Source organism: Arctopsyche grandis, chromosome 6 (genome assembly GCF_051622035.1).
Source record: "Arctopsyche grandis isolate Sample6627 chromosome 6, ASM5162203v2, whole genome shotgun sequence".
Taxonomy (NCBI): domain Eukaryota; kingdom Metazoa; phylum Arthropoda; class Insecta; order Trichoptera; family Hydropsychidae; genus Arctopsyche; species Arctopsyche grandis.
The window spans coordinates 11136154-11153885 of record NC_135360.1 but is presented as its reverse complement, the minus strand read 5'-3'; the positions used below and the strand labels follow the sequence as shown (position 1 = coordinate 11153885).

The following is a 17732-nucleotide window of genomic DNA, read 5'->3' as shown; positions in this document are numbered from 1 at the left end:
GATTCATATGAATGATTGTTAATATTTCATTTTAAAAAAATTGTAAAAGTGTGTCTGTACCTCTTCTAAATGAACTTCTTGGTTAGGATGATGTATTTGTGCTGCGGTAACTATTGATTCAGACTGAGGACAATTTTCACTCTCCGATACTAATGAAGGCGTAGGCGGTATTTGTCCAATGTCATCTATTTCATCATAGTTGACCTACAAAATATTTTTTTCCAATTAAAATATTCCACCATAGATAATTATAATAACTGTATATTATTTGTACTCTATGCATACCTTTTCTTCTTCATTGCTAAGATTTGATTGACCGGAAAGACGTCGTGCTTCTTCCTTAATCTGATCAGGTGTCATTAACGTTCCTTCAGCACCATTCGCCAGCTCTTGCAAACTCTAAAAATATATTTTCATTATTATCCTTCATTGTGATATTGTAATATTACGTTTAAACAAAAACTAATTTGATAATAACCTGTGCCAATAGTGATGCAGCTGTTAAATGTGAGGCAGGAACGGGTGCATAGCTGGGACAGGCACCAGAAACTTGGCTAGACCTATAAAATATTTAATTTTACTTGAATCATTTTCATTAATACAATATAAATAAACTATGTAAATAATAAAATATTAAATACCGTCTACTACTGCCTGGTGATATCGGATCGTAAAACGAAGAACCCTGATGAGCAGGTACCCCAATATTATTGGTCATAATTGCTCCAGTTGCTCGAACATTAGACACCATCGACGCCAGGCTGCTCTTTCTTGAAACATCAGATGATCTGGATAAAATACACACCAATTAAATCATCGGTTTATTTTTGATATCTTCAAAAATTTTTTTGTAAAAAAAATCACCTCGGTCCAAATAGGCTACTAGCTGTAGATATTCCGCTATCTCTTCTAGCAGGTTGTTCTTGTGGCAAAGATGTCAATTCTGTCACATGCCTTTCCAGCTCATGATGACTACCAGGAGTACGTTTACTCATAACACCTTAAAATATTACGAATTAAAATTTAACTGTTTATTTTCACAACCAAATAAATGTGCTAAATATTATATAATAATCTACCTGAAATAGGAGGTCTAGGTGGTCCGATGAATCTGCCTCCTCCAGCTACTCCCATTTTGCTACCGAATCTAAAAAATCAAAATAAAATAAATAAATAAATATAAGTAATGATATTAAATAAAAAAAAATTGCAAAAATATGTATTTTAAATTTACCTGTGAGGTGGTCCAGGTCTTTCTCCAATTGCAACCATAGCTCGAAGCATAAGCGGTAGCTCACCCATTTCACCGAGTAATTCTTCTTCTTCCACAACCTGCAAAAATACATATATAAATTTCCTCAAATTTCCATTATCTTATTCGGTGAACACATGCAAAAACATTATATGTGATTACCTCTCCATCCAATTGAAAGTAAGGTGGCTGTGCTTCTTCTACAAAGTGACCAGTTAGAACCGGAGAAACAAAATCCATTTCGTCTCCACATTGTCTCGAAAGCTAAATAAAATATTGTTTTATAAAATCATACTTGAAAACTAAAGATAGAGATGTATTTACGATGAACAAAAATTACCTGTGCATGTGTATTCGGAGCTGGTGACATTGCATGATCAGATTCAGACTTAACACTTGCACTGCTGCGAGAAGCAGCTCGTCCAGGAATTCCACTACCGATTCCTTCCCAACGAGGACTACTGCTGTCTCCGCCTCCAAGTCCCCCATCGGTTTCTTCATCTCTACTACCACCTAATTCAAAACAAACATAGAACGTCAGATAATATACAACTACGTAAAACTAAAATTCAATTAAATTTAACCAACCTTTGTGTTTCTTGTTAGCATAAAATTCTGCTCCGTGTACTGTCTTGACATGTTTCCGTAGAGAGGATGGATCAGTATACCTTTTTGTACAACCGGGTGCTTTACAGACGTAAGGTTTCTATAAAAGATAAAAGCATCGATTGAGCATTAATATCCAAGCATATATACATATAATATCATATATACCCTATAAATTTTATATTTTGTAACAACGCAAACCTGAGTACTTCCTTTATGTAGCATGGAAAAATAATATCACACTATAGCAAACGTAACATAAATATAATAGTTGATTATCATATGCAAGGACTTACTTCATTACTGTGCGTTCTGTTTTGATGTTTGGCACGATCGCTAGCATTTGAAAAAGCTTTAGAACATCCAGGATATTCACACGTATAAGGCTTTTCTCCAGTATGACTTCTCAAATGTGTTTTTAAGTTTTCTAATCTTGAATAGGCTTTACAACATCCCTCAAACTAGAAAAATCAACAGTTTTTTTTAGAAATTACGATAGAAATAATACACTTAAAATTCATATAGATCTTGACTACACTTACAGTGCATTTATGTGGTTTTTCTCCAGTATGCCGTCGCATATGAACAACCAACATATACTGTGCTTTGAAGGGTTTTTCAAGTCGAGAACATCCTGCCCATCGACACACAAAAGCTTTCTTATTGCTATGAATATGTTCAGAACTAATGTGTTTCACTAAATCGTCTGGTGTTGGAAATTCTAATTGACAATCAACCTAATGGAAACAATTCACGTAAAATTTCATTTCATTTGTAAATAAAAATAGTCTTGTAAGCTTTCAACTGAACGCAGATATCTTACCCAATGACAATTTGTTTCAATGAAATCACCGGGTTCATCTTTGAGATCAGCGTTGTCTTGAACTGTGCTCTCAGCAGCAGCTGTTAACGGTCGTTCATGACGTGTAATTGCCACAGCTTCGTTTGTTATTCTTGCTTCTGAGCTTTTACGAGATGGTGAAGGACCGGCGGTGCATGTTGTTGCACTATTTGAAACGAAATTCAAATTTCAATAGATGTACAAATTAAATATACATTGCAAAAAAGTTTATATCTGACTTCAAGTACCTATCAGCTTCCATAACACTCGTAGTCTCCGGTCTTGAGGATGATAAAGGAACACCTCCACTGCCTCCGCTACCAGACATATGAGGCCTACCAACAAACACACTACTCAAGTAGTGTAAAACAAAATTATAAAACTGTTTCATAAGGAAATGCAATAAATATATAGTATATAATATTGAACAGTATTCGAGAGTGTCAAAGAAATGTGCATTTCCTTAAAAAACTAAAAAATTTCAATATTGCTATGAATTCAAGAACAAATTTTACCTGTGAAGATGGGGTAGCAGTGGATGGGGATGCATATGAGGATGTGGCGCTCCAGGAACATATAATCCTGGGGGTGGTAAAAGGGGTCCTCTCGCCAAAAGTGGAGGAAGAAGACCACTGCTCGCCAGGCCCAAAGCCGGGGACAATGTACCTGAGAAAAAACCTTTTTTAAAATTTAAATCGATCTTACCACATTTCAGGGTGAAAAAATCTCGACAAACCTGCACTGAGATGGCCATAACTTCCACTGGCACTCGCTCTGGAAGCAGCTAGAGGAGCGAGACTAGCTGGTGACAGTCTCACGACAGATCCGAGCTCAAATGAATCCGAATAAGGACTCCAACATAGGGCTCTTTTTCTAGCAGTTCCACGTCGACCACCTTTTTAAAATAAATCACAGACGTTAGACAAACACTAGATATAGACTGAACGATCAATCTGATCATATAATATATCTTTCAATTACCGTCTAAACTTGCAGAAAGATCGGGGGCGATAGGAGCTCCGGTAAGAAGTTCAGGAGGTATTCGTCCAGCATTTAGATATTCTAATCCTGAAACAAAATTAGCATTTATATTAATTATGTATATAATTTCATACTGAATGTACTTATATTTTATAGTCGATTTTCTTATACAGTGTATGATTGATTATAAGGAAAAAGCATCACTGTGCTGATCGACAAAATATTATGGAATTATTTTTTATATTGTTTACAGTTTATTAATAAACTTGAGAACTTTTAGGTAGCCAATAAAATACACATTATTAATAATTAATCCAGTATATTTTATATAAATATATTATCTCATTTCCAAAAGAAACAGAAATCATAATAAAACAAAAGCAGAGTATTTTAGAATAAGTAAAATTAAAACCTTATTAATAAACCTAACTGAAATAACTTATGGAAAATGATGATAAAGAAATAAGATTTTAGCATCTGGTAATATTGTTAAATTTTAATCATCGTCTCTGTCAAAATTTGTGGATTGTAACTGACTAAGTTGTGGTGACGGTTTCAAACGAAACCTGGAACGGTTCCATCAAATTAGCAAAAACCATCCTACCCGCTATGTCACAAATATTTGAATGTATGTACAAGTATAAATCCATAGATGTCTCTATGGATTAATTCATTGATTAATTTTAATAATTACTTATCAATTACCGCATCAATTAAATTTAAATACATAAAAATCATTCCCATCTTGAAATTCTTTTGTATCCCTTCTAGAAAGCAACGAAGAAAGACCCATCCTATCACACTACTACATGATAAACCAAAAATATTTGCCATGAAGAAGCAACTACTCAGTATTATATTACTGAATAAGAAACTTGAAAAATTGAAACTTGAAAATCACGTTAAAAAATTGCATTATACGAGCCGATATATGCAATTAAAAGTGGCGGAAGCCCAATTTTCAGTTCCAAAAACACTATTTCTGTTAGACTAACCATTTGGTGCTCACTGTAAATGGAATATTGTATTTTATTATTTTTTGTCTCACTATACAACTTTCTTTTTATATTTTATTCTGTATGTGTGCCTATTTAAATAAATAAATAGACTTAATTCACAAATTGTTATCACTTCTTTTAATTTGATATGTCTAGAAAAGGTGAATAAGGGCGAAAACACACAGCGCGGAATGTGGTATGCGGAACGTCAACAAGTTCTCCTACATTTCTTAAAACCGTTATCGATCACTGTCAAGCAAGGATAAATACAAAAATACAATTTTACCGAACACAACCAGGGGTTTCGCACGTTTAAAAGTATCTAAAAAAAACCCACGTACCACGTCCCGCCGTGTGTGTTTTCGCCCTAAAGTATTACGGGCCACCAGTATTTTTAAATATTGTTAAACGCAAAATAGTATATTTATATATATGATATTTCTCAAAATGAAGATGGCACTTTCAATTATAGGGGCTCATATAAGTGAAGCTTAGGTGTGAAGGTGTGAGAAGCTTAATTGAATCACACTTTTGGCTATTCCGTTAAATGTCGATAAAAAATTTATACGACTCGTGCACCACCGATGTGCATCCTCTGCACTGTGACGTCACACTGCAGTGGTGTATTCCCTCTCTCTTTAGACGTGGTAAAAAGTTCTCGGGCGGGTCTGCGGCCGCATCAAACACGCCGCTCGACGTCTTCATCGAGACGAGCTTTTTTTCACGTGGTCTTCCGCGGCCGAGACCTTCGGCTGCCGAGAACCTGGAGATGAGAACTACCATTTTTTTACTGCTGTTTTTGTTTCGTTTCCCAACGTTACGCCGCTAACGAAATTGCCCGGAAAGTCGAACGAACGAGCACACGCGACGCGCAACCACCATCGATCATCACAAAATCCATCAAAAAAAATATAGATCATAATGATGTTATTATGTAACATTATTTCAACATTACAATATGTATAAGCTCCAATTCGATCGCTTGTATTGGGATCGTTTTCAAATTCTTAACCCGACCACACGAAGACAACACGCGTCAAAAAGCTTCCCACAAACATACACCATGTTTTCCCTTTATAGACGCCACAACTACACATGTACGTAGATAAGTTATGCACAAATAATTGAATCAATAATCAAACAGAAATATAACATAACTAGTGTTGTACCCGATGAAATATCATCGCATTGGATATGGCATATTAAGCTTTTAATTAAAAAAAATAATAAAATAAATGTGTCGGTCCTATGTTCGATCTGCACGCGTTCGTATTTTTTTCAAATATCTTTATATTTAATTATTTAATATGAAAAAAATGGTAAACACCACCTATCTACCTACATATAAACAATATAAAACACCAATAGAAAAAATAATTAATTCATTCATTGAATAAATAAATTTTCGATATTTGTTTATCGGCTTAATAGCCTAGAGGAAATATTGGTGGTAAACAATATATACAGAAGTTTTTTGTTGTTCTGTTATTATGTTCGTATTATATTTGTACGTTTTTCTGTCAGTGTTTTAACTGTGACGTACATATGTCGAATCGAAACGACTATTATAGTATACGGCGAGCGTTATCGCTAGTCACCGGAGCCTGGGGGGGCCGTGTATTGTTCAAAGGTTGTAAATGCATTGTTAAAGGTTTGCCGAACAATGGATAGCACTGTGACTATCCTACCTCTAGTTATCGCACACATATATACAGATACACAGACCCACATAATAGCGCTATTACATATATGTATATATAATGATATATAGTAGGTACATAAGCAGCTGTATATATTTATGTATTGTTGTTACTATTATCTATTAAATTGTTGTTTTTTATTTACCTAGCACAAAATAATTACATTTTTTTTTCAAATCAAAGTACATACATATGTACATTTAGCCTGATATTAAATGTGGGAAACATTATCAGTACAGTAATATTAGTTGTCTTTATCCATGCCATACAACAAATATTATATAACTATACGTATATTATGGAAACAAATAATATGTATTATCAATATTCTTAGATGTCCAAAATAGTATTTCAACATGGACAAACGTATTGCTTCATATTTTATATGTATATGTTACAGTTCAAGTGTACATTTCGTTCATTCATGAACATATTAGTTTGTTCATATACGAACCAATCTGGCCAGTATAGTGTACACAAAAGAGTCAAGTATTTTAAATCAATTGTCCCATCCTCTACCGTCTACGTGTATGCTCACCCTGGGTTGCAATATTTTAAAAATTAGCAGGAAGGGGAATTATAGCAACGTTGTAATGTGGCTTGCATAGGATTTCCGTTTTAAATACTTGGCATTTTGACCTCTCAATTATTCTGACAGCCAAAAGTTTCATGCGACTCCCGGCGAGTCTATTTGAAGATAACATTTGACTGTTAGTACTTTAACTAAAACCAATAGTTCGTGTATGAACAAACTAGTGTGTTCATGATACTTTACTGAAGCGTATACTTAAAGTAGGCAGCTTCTTTCGATGTATGTACATACATACTTAATGGTCTTGAATATGCGCAAATAAATAGCTTTAATACTAAATAGATGTACATATGTAAGCTTGAACTTAGGGCCGGGCCGCACCGTGCAACTTTGTTGGCCGACTAGTTGCGCGACACGAAAAAATGTATGGAAATGTGTGCGACAAACAAGTTGACGGGTGTGGCATGTCCCATCTACCTGCATGCATTGGTCTGGTCGCCTTCAACCAAGTCGGTCGCAAGTCGCACGGTGCGGCCCGGCCCTTATAGTTTGAAATTGCATTCTACTACCTAGTATAAAGCTCTGAACCTTTCGAACGAGCTCCACGTGAGCAACCTGAATTTAGTGATTCTCTGAACAAGCTGCAGTCCCATATGTCTGATGCTTCAAAATTGGTTATTGATTGATGACGTCCCTTTTTATCGAAGCTGGTGTGAAATTATAGCTTAGAATTTGGAAAGAACTACATAGATATGAACTAACCAAAAACCCAAATCGGAAGGGCTGAGAGTTGGCGACATGTGGCGATAATCGGCCAAGGATCAGGTATGACGCAACAGAGGTCTCGTGGGGGCCCCGGGGGCCCTGGGGGCGAGCCCAGATAATAATAGACCATTTTTGGACACACCTTTCGGCTCGTTATCCCTGCGCTGGGGGGCTCGTTAGGCTATTTCAGGCCACCTTCTTCTTCCTGCCGTTGTTGTTATTAACATTTGTTGCCGGCATAAATGGACGCCGGGTGTTTTTTCCGAGAATCGGTCTGCTCTCCGATATCGTTATTATTCAAATGGCCGCACACAAAATTGAGACATCAATAAAACTGGCTTACGAGATGAGGAAAAAAACGCTCACAGGTAGAAAAACGCCAACGAACACACGAACGTACGAGAGAACGCACGCACGTACCCATACACACAGGTGTGTGTGTATATATCGGTAAACATGAAAAGAACTACCTGTAACGTCGGCAAATATGCGAAAATCGTCTCACCGCAAGCACCATTAACGTCTCAATCAATTGAGGTTTAGGATCGAGGAAATTTCATCGCCTTGCGGCTTCCACTATATCGCGTGGACAGGTATTTTTATTATTAACTACATACTGAAACCAGTGGCGCAGTTTGGAATCTGCTGAAAGTAATGATCAGTGTTTCAAATATGTACGTACAAGCTGAGTTAAATTGTAAGCTATACAAATAACTATAGGTACATATAAGAAAACCACATACAAACTTGGTCATACATTATTTGAGGTACATACATGTTTAATCTAAATAATAATAATAGATATCTAATAAGAGGTATCAGAGATATCAATCGTTCTATGTATAATATGTCCAATGACAACACTCATCTTAGAGGTCACTCTCTCGGACTCCTAAAAGAAAAATCGAACAAATTGATTAGAGATTCCTTCTATTCAAACAGTGCCTTTTTTTAAATTTAAAGGGTTTTTGTTACTTTATCTATGTTTTCCTATATCTTCTTATCTTTCTATATTTTCGTGTTCTTTTAGTTTTTTATCATTTTACTGTTCTATTTTTTTACTTCTTTGTATTTTCTTTAATTTCGTTATTTCTTTTTCTTTTATACTTTTATCTCTTATTTTTATTCTTATTTTATTATTATCTTGATTTTTTTTTTATATTATATGTATAATTCAAACCCTTTTGGTCTATCAGCTTTGCCGCCACCTCCAAGTAGGTTAAATAAATGAGCCGTTATATTTGAATGTGGCATAATTCCACTTTACATCATTTCGAGAAATATCTCGCAAAATATTAAATATAATGTTTTGCGTTTAACAAATTATAAAAAAAAACTGGTGGCCTCTGGCCTACGCTTATTCTGCTTTTTCAAGATTCTGGACACATTGATTTAAAATAGTGATAACAATTTTTGAATTAAATCTAACAGAAATGGTGTTTTCGGAACTGAAAATTGGACTTTCCGCCACTTTCAAATATAACTCAAATAATAATCAAAATATTCACTCAATAGTTGTTCAACATTTGAATCTTACTCTAATCTTCAATAATGTGCAGGTAAAATATTACCAAAAAATAGCAGTTCAAATTATAGAGAACATATTAGTAACGCTTCTCAGTATTGATACTGATGTGTCAGTTATTGGACTAAAGTATTCCCGGCTAAAGTATTGGTCATGTTAATTCCTATACAATTCTCTGATCCTTCTTAGATTGTCAATAGTCTACTAGAATCACCTTGCTTACTTCTGCATCCTCATGGGTGCTATTTGACCATTTCCTTTTTCCAACATTGCCACTTTCATCGCCACTCACCAATACCAACATTGGTCATATGATTCGATCTCATCTTATTATTCCAAGCATACGTCTTTCCGTGCCCCTCTTCTTACACCTGATTTCATGTAGCATTCTCGCGACCAGCCTCCCTTGAGATGCATACATAAAATGACAAGCGAACATGTTGACAAGGAACATTTACTGTAAGCACTTACATCGTATATGGACATCAAATAGACTAATTTTAAAGACAATTAGGAGTGTCAACATACTGAGAAAACCTGATCACGTTTGTTTATTTTATTCCTTCGACATAAAAGCTTTCGTTTTCTTCTACAAGGAGGCTAGCTTAGCTGGAAGTGCTTATAAATCTAGTGAATACCTGATCTCAATTTCCTCCCGTTTTGTACTTCTCGGCAATTTGGCGTCTTGGTTAACACCACATAACCAGCAGATCGACCAATAACCGTTTCAAAAATATAGCAGCACATGCATTTAGACGAGTGGATCGCTCAATTTACAAATACAAGCACCAGAAACGAGCAGACAGCCCCAACTCCCCCGTTCCAAACGATGGTCATTCGAGGACGTGAAGTGTCATACGAATTGCGATATTATTTAAATGTTTCCCTGTGGTGATTTAGAGTTTCCCTCGGCATATCACCGCAAGAATTTTTTAATTGGCTCGTCAAAACGAGTATGCGACAGCTTTTTAAATTCGCATGTGTACACACGTGTAAGACAACGACGGCCAATTTCGCGAAAGCTCTCGTTGCGACACTCGGCCGAGCTATAAAAAGTAAATAAAATCCAAAGGTATGCATTCTCGTACTCCTCCGTCCAGTATCCATCTCATAAATACGTATGAGTGTATATGGTGCGAAATACGACCGTTTGCGAATGCGCGATTGAGGTCGCAAAGTCATCACGACCTATTTTCTATTCAACACGAAAAGGTTCGCTAATAGAGTCGTGACATCGGCGTTGAGGTTTTTGCGACAACGGTTCGCGTTTAACACTAATCCGAATAAGATGGGTCGAACGGACCCACTCGCCTCTTAAAATTGACTTATTACCGTATTTAACATATTTAATACAATAAAACATTTAAATACTTATAAGTTCGTCAGAAAAAAAATAAAACAAATTTTTGCAACGCAACCGGATATTAGGCAACCACTTAGGCAATTACTATGGGATTATGCAGTTTCAAAGTTCTGTTGCATTTTATTACATTTAATGATAAAAATGGCAAATGTAAAAGAGGAAAAAAGACAAAATTGTTACTGCTTCAGATATTTGGGATAATATTTTATATCCAAAGATAACCTTATATTCGATCATGAATTCATTCCATTCACCTAATTATGAGTCGGAATGAGTTTTTTAATGTCCATTTCGACAATATGTTATCAAAGGGTCTAACCTCATTCCACCAACTTGCAATATTCGTTTCCACCAACTTGCAATAAAAGACTCGTTTACCCAACTCTTTCGGTGTACGGTCGTCGAGTTTTTCTATATACAAAACACAAAAATGTTTTACATAGTGAAATACTTATATTAAGAGATAAACATGAATTATTAAAACAATATAAAAAAATGATTGATTTTTAAACGTTTTTTTTTATATATTAAAGGTGTGTTATTATATGTTTAAACATTTTTGTATACAATAAACAAACTCCTGTTTAAGCAGGCGAAAACTTGAGAAAACGAGTCTCAGGATATTGCAAGTTGGCACTGATTACACTGAGCAACAAAAAAAAAATACCAGAGCGGAGACTAGCCAATCTTTACTAAGTTTGACCCACTGAATTCGAATCTGATATTGATTTTTGTTGGTGGGTGATCGTTTACGAGATATGAGCGTTTAAAAAAATCCGCAATTTTAACAGTTTTTTGGCTTTTGCGGTCTTTAACTCAAAATTTAGGATTGTTATGCTCAAAGTGAGTATTGGAATCAATAGTCAGATATATTTCCTATTAATTGTTATATTTCATTGCTTTAAAATACTTCTAATTAATTGTCTAGCGAACTTTAAAAGTCAAAATATATTTTTTTTACGGATTTTTTTTCCGTGCTATTTTTTATTTATTTGGCAATTTTTTTTATTTCACCACGTTTATAAGGATTGGATTTCTATCTCAACATTTTTTTTTTATCTAAACGTACTAACTCAAGCGGTAATTGCAATTTAAATGCTTTCGTTGTGTATATGGTTGTATTTTATATATGCAATTTTACCATCAAAAGACCAAATGCGGACCGCGAGGCGTAGGTTGATTATCACGATTATAACGTAAAACGTTATTTTAACTGATTATTTTATTTTTAGTCATAATAATAGCCGTAATATAAGAACTAAGTAAACAAACTTGCGTATCATTTCCAAAGCCATTTATTATTTTGAATTAAATTATATATTTTCTAACCAATAGAAATCATATTATGACTAACAATATAATCAATTAACATTTATATAATACCATAATAAATAATAAGAAATTAACAGCAGGTCAATATATATATATATATGCAAGGTTACAACGGACCCACCGTCGTTTGTGTTAGAAAATTGTAGTATCCGTAAAGGGTTAAATGTGCGCGCCTTCGAAGCTGTTTATTCCAAAGCTTAGATCCAGATCTAATTGAAAAAGCTCGTTATGTGACGTGTTTATCTTGCGGAACTTTCAATCCATGCGACAAAATAACTTTAAAATTACTATCTATTGACTGTTGTCATGACATTGACCATAATCAATGATCGATTGTACTTTCTATGATTCATTAATAAACATATGAACTCAGAGTAAATTATAATAAGTAATAAATATTGTAAAATAGCAATATAACGTTCCATCAGCGTTCAAAGCAAGGAAGCAAAAAAGCTTGTCAAAATATGTTTTTTCTGAGAAACGAACGATTGTATGGCATGGATGTGTAGAGGGGTCTCCGAGATGGGAGCGAAAGTCTCAGCAGTAGTAGCAGAGGTAGTTTATTATTGCTCCTTGAAAGTATATATGTAAGTATGTAGGTATTTTTTGACATGAGAAACCTCTACCGATCTAAAACCCAGTCGTCAACCACACATTTCCAAAAGCCAAAACCGCATTCAACATGTCTCGTACCCATGAACACCAAACGTTCGAATACAATTGCGCAAAATCGTAAAAGCTCTCTCTCGCCAACGCGATAAATGAGAAAAACCGGAATGCGGCAATAATTCACAAAGTTTGTTTCAGACCCGATGAAAATTTTCTCTCGCACTCACACACAAACATGCACAGAAAATCATATAGACATAAGCTGTGTAACCGCATATATAATTGAGTGTGAAAATAAACAGAGACGAGCAGTGAACCGTGGAGCGTGCGTCTGCGCGTCCGTCCCTTTAACCGCTGAGCAATCACACTTAACCGCGATCACTGCACTAGTACACAGTCATTGCATCAGTAGAGACATACGGGTTGGTGACGTAAATCATGCACAATGCATGACAGCAACTTACGGCTATATATACAGAAGCAACGAGCGTTACTTTCAGTCAAAACAAAAAAGTTGCTGCAACACATTGTATTACTAACTTGTACCTTCATATGAGACAACGAGTTACATTTAGAACAGTAACTCGAAAGCAATTCGAATGTGACTTCATTACTAATCACACTGTTCGACACGAAAAATGGTTCAGAGACGAGGTATGACTTTTCCTATAGATATATACCCAGTGAACACGTATCTGGTAATAAAAAATGTTGATTGGCTCGAAATTGACAGATTTTGAGACATCGACCGAACAACACCAAGATATAGAAAAATCGCACGATTTAAAAAAATACATATATCTCTAAATCTCGAGCCAATCAACATTTTTTTATTACCAGATTGGTGTTCACTGGACATAGTAGATCTATATGAAAAGTCATATCTCGTCTCTGAACCAAAAAAAGTCGTCATTACTCGAACAGTGTCATTTAAGTATGAATATGATTCACACAGAATATCAAACATTAACCACATCAATATGTTCTGCCAAATAATTATATATACTAGAAATAAGATCCTTATTAAACCATTTTAGATTAATTATTAGTGTCTGAAACTCTCAACCTTTTATAAGTTTCTGAGCTTCACCACAAATAATCGGGTTCTATGAATATATGCAGGGCCGCCAAGAGGGGGGGTAAGCTGGGGTTAAAATTCCAGGGCCCGGACTACTTGAGGGGCCCCGTGGTGGGACGTTCGATTGATCGATATTGATATTTTATATTATCTATCTGTATATATATATATAAATGAATGTCTGTCTGTCTGTGTGTCTCGAATAGGCTCCTAAAGCACTGAACCGATTATGATAGAACTTTCAGGATTTGTTGTATGCATGTCCGGGAAGGTTACGGGATTACAAAAACGGGAATTAGCGACCAACGTGTTCGCTGCCTGCGTTTTTCTGAAAAATGGGAACGGGAATTGCATGCGTTATTGTGCCATTTCAACGCATGCCAGGTTCAGCTAGTTCTAAATAAAAATAAATATATTTCTTTAATGCTAATTGTTTATTATTTTTCGATCAGCGCATTATTTGTGTCCATGTGAAATCGTACCTGTTATGTATATCATACTTTCTTATTCGATTACTTCAAAAAATAGCATTTAACATATAGGCATTTTTCTAATGGTTCTGATAGATTTTTCGCATATTAAAAATATATTTATAAGATTTTTTTTTGGTTTGTAATAAAGTATGGAATTATTTTTCCAGGGCTCGGGATTCCCCTCGGCGGCCCTGAATATATGTATGTGTGTGTATTACATTGTTATGTGCCTAACAGACGAAGCAATTTATTTGTCTGCTGTATAGATATTTGAATTTTAATTACTAATTAGCAATTTCATTACAGCAAATCATTAAACTTGGATTGGGCCGTTTCTTATTGCGAAATTTCAAGTCCAAAATCGAATGCAATTTTGGGATATAAAAAGCCTTTAACAATTGACCGTATTTAACTCACTTCCGATTAATAAATTGAGTGTCTGAAACTCTCAACCTTTTAATTAAGTTTCTGAGCTTCACCACAAATAATCGTGTGCTATGAATATATGTATGTGTGTGTATCCCATCATGTTATGTGCCCAACAGAAGAAGCAATTTATTTGTCTGCTGTACAGATATTTTTATTTTAATTAGCGATTTCATTACAGCAAATCGTTAAACTTGGATTGGGTCGTTTCTTATTGCGAAATTTCATATCCAGAATCGAATGCAATTTTGAGATATAATAAAAAGCTTTTAACAATTGGTTAAAAGCTTTAAGTAAAAAAGTTATTAAGCTCGACCATGGGGTACAATCATGCTAAATTGCACAACTGATTTTAAACTCGACCCAATTTTAATTAAAAAAAAAGATTGGGCACTCAGGACAAAAATAATTCATAAAACCTCGTAAAAAGAGGTATAAACATATCATGAATTTTGACTATAATTAACAATATAAAAGATATTCACAAACATCATTCGTCGTTATATTTAAAAGTGGTGAAAATCCTATTTTCAGTTCCAAAACACAGTTCTGTTTGACTCAATTCCCAAATTGTTATCACTTCTTTTAGTTATCAAATTGTTATCACTTCTTCTGGGAAAATCAGAATAAACGTATTACATGCCACCAGTATTTTTAAATATTGTTTAACGAAAAATATTATATTAAATGTTTTGCAAGATGTTTCTCCAAAAGAAGAAAAGTTGATTTCCATCAAAACTTTCTAACGCAAAATCTACATCTACACCAGAATCACATCAGATAAGAAATAGGTTAGATTTAAAAAATGTTTTTAAGGGGAAAGGGAGAGCTTTAAGGCGTAGACACACATAATTGTACGGCACGGCATACCTATGTACATAGATAGATTCCAGCTGTGAATGGGCGTGTCTTCGTTGTCATTGTTATTTCGTACGATCTTATTATTTCGACAAGCTTCCCTATATTTCTTTAAATATGTGAATGACCACTATCGATCACTGTCAATTCAAGGATAAAACATCACCGGAAACACTCTAGGGGTGAGTTTTAGCCTGGATCGCAATAGCATAGACCAGACGTTTAGTCAGCAATTCACTATACCGTATCGTCTATAAAGAAGTTTTATTTAAAAACAAAACACGCTCAAAAAAGTTGATAGCTCAACGTAAAAGAACCAAATAATTGTTATAATATAATGAACCTAATAATATGACATATTCTACTGAAAGCTCCTTATAACTGAATCTGTTCAAATTCCGAAGTTGAAATTGATCTTTTCGTGAGCTTTTTCCAACAGGCGGAAGTGGTAGGTAGGTCGAGCTTTATTTTTCGCTGGATTATTTTTATTTTTAAAATAGTGTCGGTGTATTATTATGGTGGTGCTGTATATGCTTGGGCGTGACGTTACAATGGTGCCGCTTGTTTGAGGGTAAACAAAGGACTACTGTGGGCCGCGTCAGCTCGCGGTGTAAACCACTCCGACACTATTTGTACACAGCTTGTACCGACATTAATCACTGCTTTTTGCAGATAAAAGCACACGCGCGATCTCTCGTGTCTCTTCCCATGGATGCTGCATAATCGTAAAATCGACGCGACAGCGGTTCCAGCACTGTGGGAGCGCGGGGTCGGGAAATATGTTGATTCGATCGGCAAAAGTCTAGTCGGTCCGCTTATCACGCGTCAGCCATTATTAAATGTAAACTTCTTATATCGAATGTTTGCTTTGACTTGTCGACTTCAATCATAATGGAGAAGATGAATGGTAGTTTTTCGATTGAGTGGAATTGCGATAGTTGAATCAATATGTCATGATTTGCTATGATTATAAATTTCCTCCGTATACACTTTAGAATCGAAAATTTGATTCAATATATACCTTTGAATGTTTCACACTAGATAACGTTTAATATTTTTTGATTAGTTAGCTTTGATTAATGTTTTTTGGCAGTGATGTGACGTATGGATGCGAAACTTGGACATTGAACGCTAAGATGCTACACAAGGTCCAATACACTCACAGAAGTATGGAACGCTGTATGCTTCGCATGGCGAGGAGAGATGGGAAACTGAATACGTAGGTTAGTGGGTGGTTGTTATAATGGTGAGTAAAAAAAATAACAATGGGCGGGTCACGTATCTAGAACGGACGATAGATGGACGAAACAAGTGCTGGAATGATACCCGAGAGGGTGAGAATATAATTTGAAAGATGAAAGGAAGGAAGTAAGGAAGTCGGTTGGTTGAAATAATTAGTAAAATGTGTAGGGTGGGATGGGTGAAAGTTGCGCAAAACAGAGACGAATTTCTGTGTTTTTAAAGGACTTCATCCAGCAGTGGATGGTGAATGGATGATAATAATGATACCGTGGTGAGATAGAATACGGAATAAGAAAGTGAGAAGTATGACAAGTGTAGTTGATATAGTGAATATAATGAAGAGATTGAAATGACAGGTCACCGTGGCTAGAACAATGGACGAAAGAAGTGCTCGAATGCTATCTTATAGAATGTAAAAAGGTGCAGGGGAAACTACAAGGGTGGATTAAATCAGAAAGATATATGGGATAAGATGGATGAGAGATGCTCAAAACAGAGACCAATGGCAGTGTATTGAAGACGCCTTCACCCAGGTGTGAATGTTAGATGGCAATGTATATGTATGTATATTGATTTCGATAAAGAATTTGATGGATCCAAATGAGAATGGACCGATGGGGTGATTTGAATTGAACTGTCATAAACACAATACATTTAATAAAATGGTACTCCATAAGATCCAGCAATAGAAGAAATCGACGATTGTGAATAATTAATTAATATTTAGATGGAATTTCATGAATCTGTTCTGTACACAAAAACGAGCTAAAAAAGCAACAAACGCGTTTTTCATAGTAAAATACAGCAATATTTAAATTCTTATACGCCATTTGCTGGTATTACTGAAGTATATTAAACGATGGCTTGTATTTTACTGGTAAGAATTTCAGTTCATTTTTGTCAGTATTTAAATATGAGATGTCAGTATTTATATTAAGCGGACGGTATCCATCGTTCAGTATAAATAATAAAAGGTCAGTATTTAAACATAAGTGGTCAGTATTAATGTTAAAATGGTAAGCTTTATTTTGAAGAATGGTCAGTATTACTTTTTGGTTGCTTTCACCACAAGATTGATGCGATCTTGATAGCAATGCCTGTTGGATGGAATTGTCTATTTGTTCTGGCGAATGTACTCGTACATACGTCAG

The 17732-nt window shown here is 35.1% G+C and overlaps 1 protein-coding gene across 2 annotated transcripts in view; it reads right to left on the bottom strand.

The window, feature by feature from the left end:
- Positions 1 to 17732, bottom strand: part of ci (transcriptional activator cubitus interruptus) — a 91525-nt gene that overhangs the window by 4231 nt on the left and 69562 nt on the right. The window contains exons 4-20 of one of the 2 annotated variants that reach the window (XM_077432962.1): positions 3681 to 3767; positions 3436 to 3594; positions 3215 to 3377; positions 2948 to 3049; positions 2682 to 2865; positions 2401 to 2595; positions 2155 to 2319; positions 1841 to 1958; positions 1593 to 1765; positions 1415 to 1516; positions 1235 to 1332; positions 1080 to 1147; positions 865 to 1000; positions 642 to 788; positions 479 to 560; positions 286 to 399; positions 61 to 204 (exon numbers count right to left, since the gene is read on the bottom strand). In XM_077432962.1, coding sequence (XP_077289088.1) covers positions 61 to 204; positions 286 to 399; positions 479 to 560; positions 642 to 788; positions 865 to 1000; positions 1080 to 1147; positions 1235 to 1332; positions 1415 to 1516; positions 1593 to 1765; positions 1841 to 1958; positions 2155 to 2319; positions 2401 to 2595; positions 2682 to 2865; positions 2948 to 3049; positions 3215 to 3377; positions 3436 to 3594; positions 3681 to 3767 — 2237 coding nt within the window. The remainder of the gene's footprint in view (positions 1 to 60; positions 205 to 285; positions 400 to 478; positions 561 to 641; positions 789 to 864; positions 1001 to 1079; positions 1148 to 1234; positions 1333 to 1414; positions 1517 to 1592; positions 1766 to 1840; positions 1959 to 2154; positions 2320 to 2400; positions 2596 to 2681; positions 2866 to 2947; positions 3050 to 3214; positions 3378 to 3435; positions 3595 to 3680; positions 3768 to 17732) is intronic. The other variant, XM_077432963.1, reaches the window with a different exon arrangement.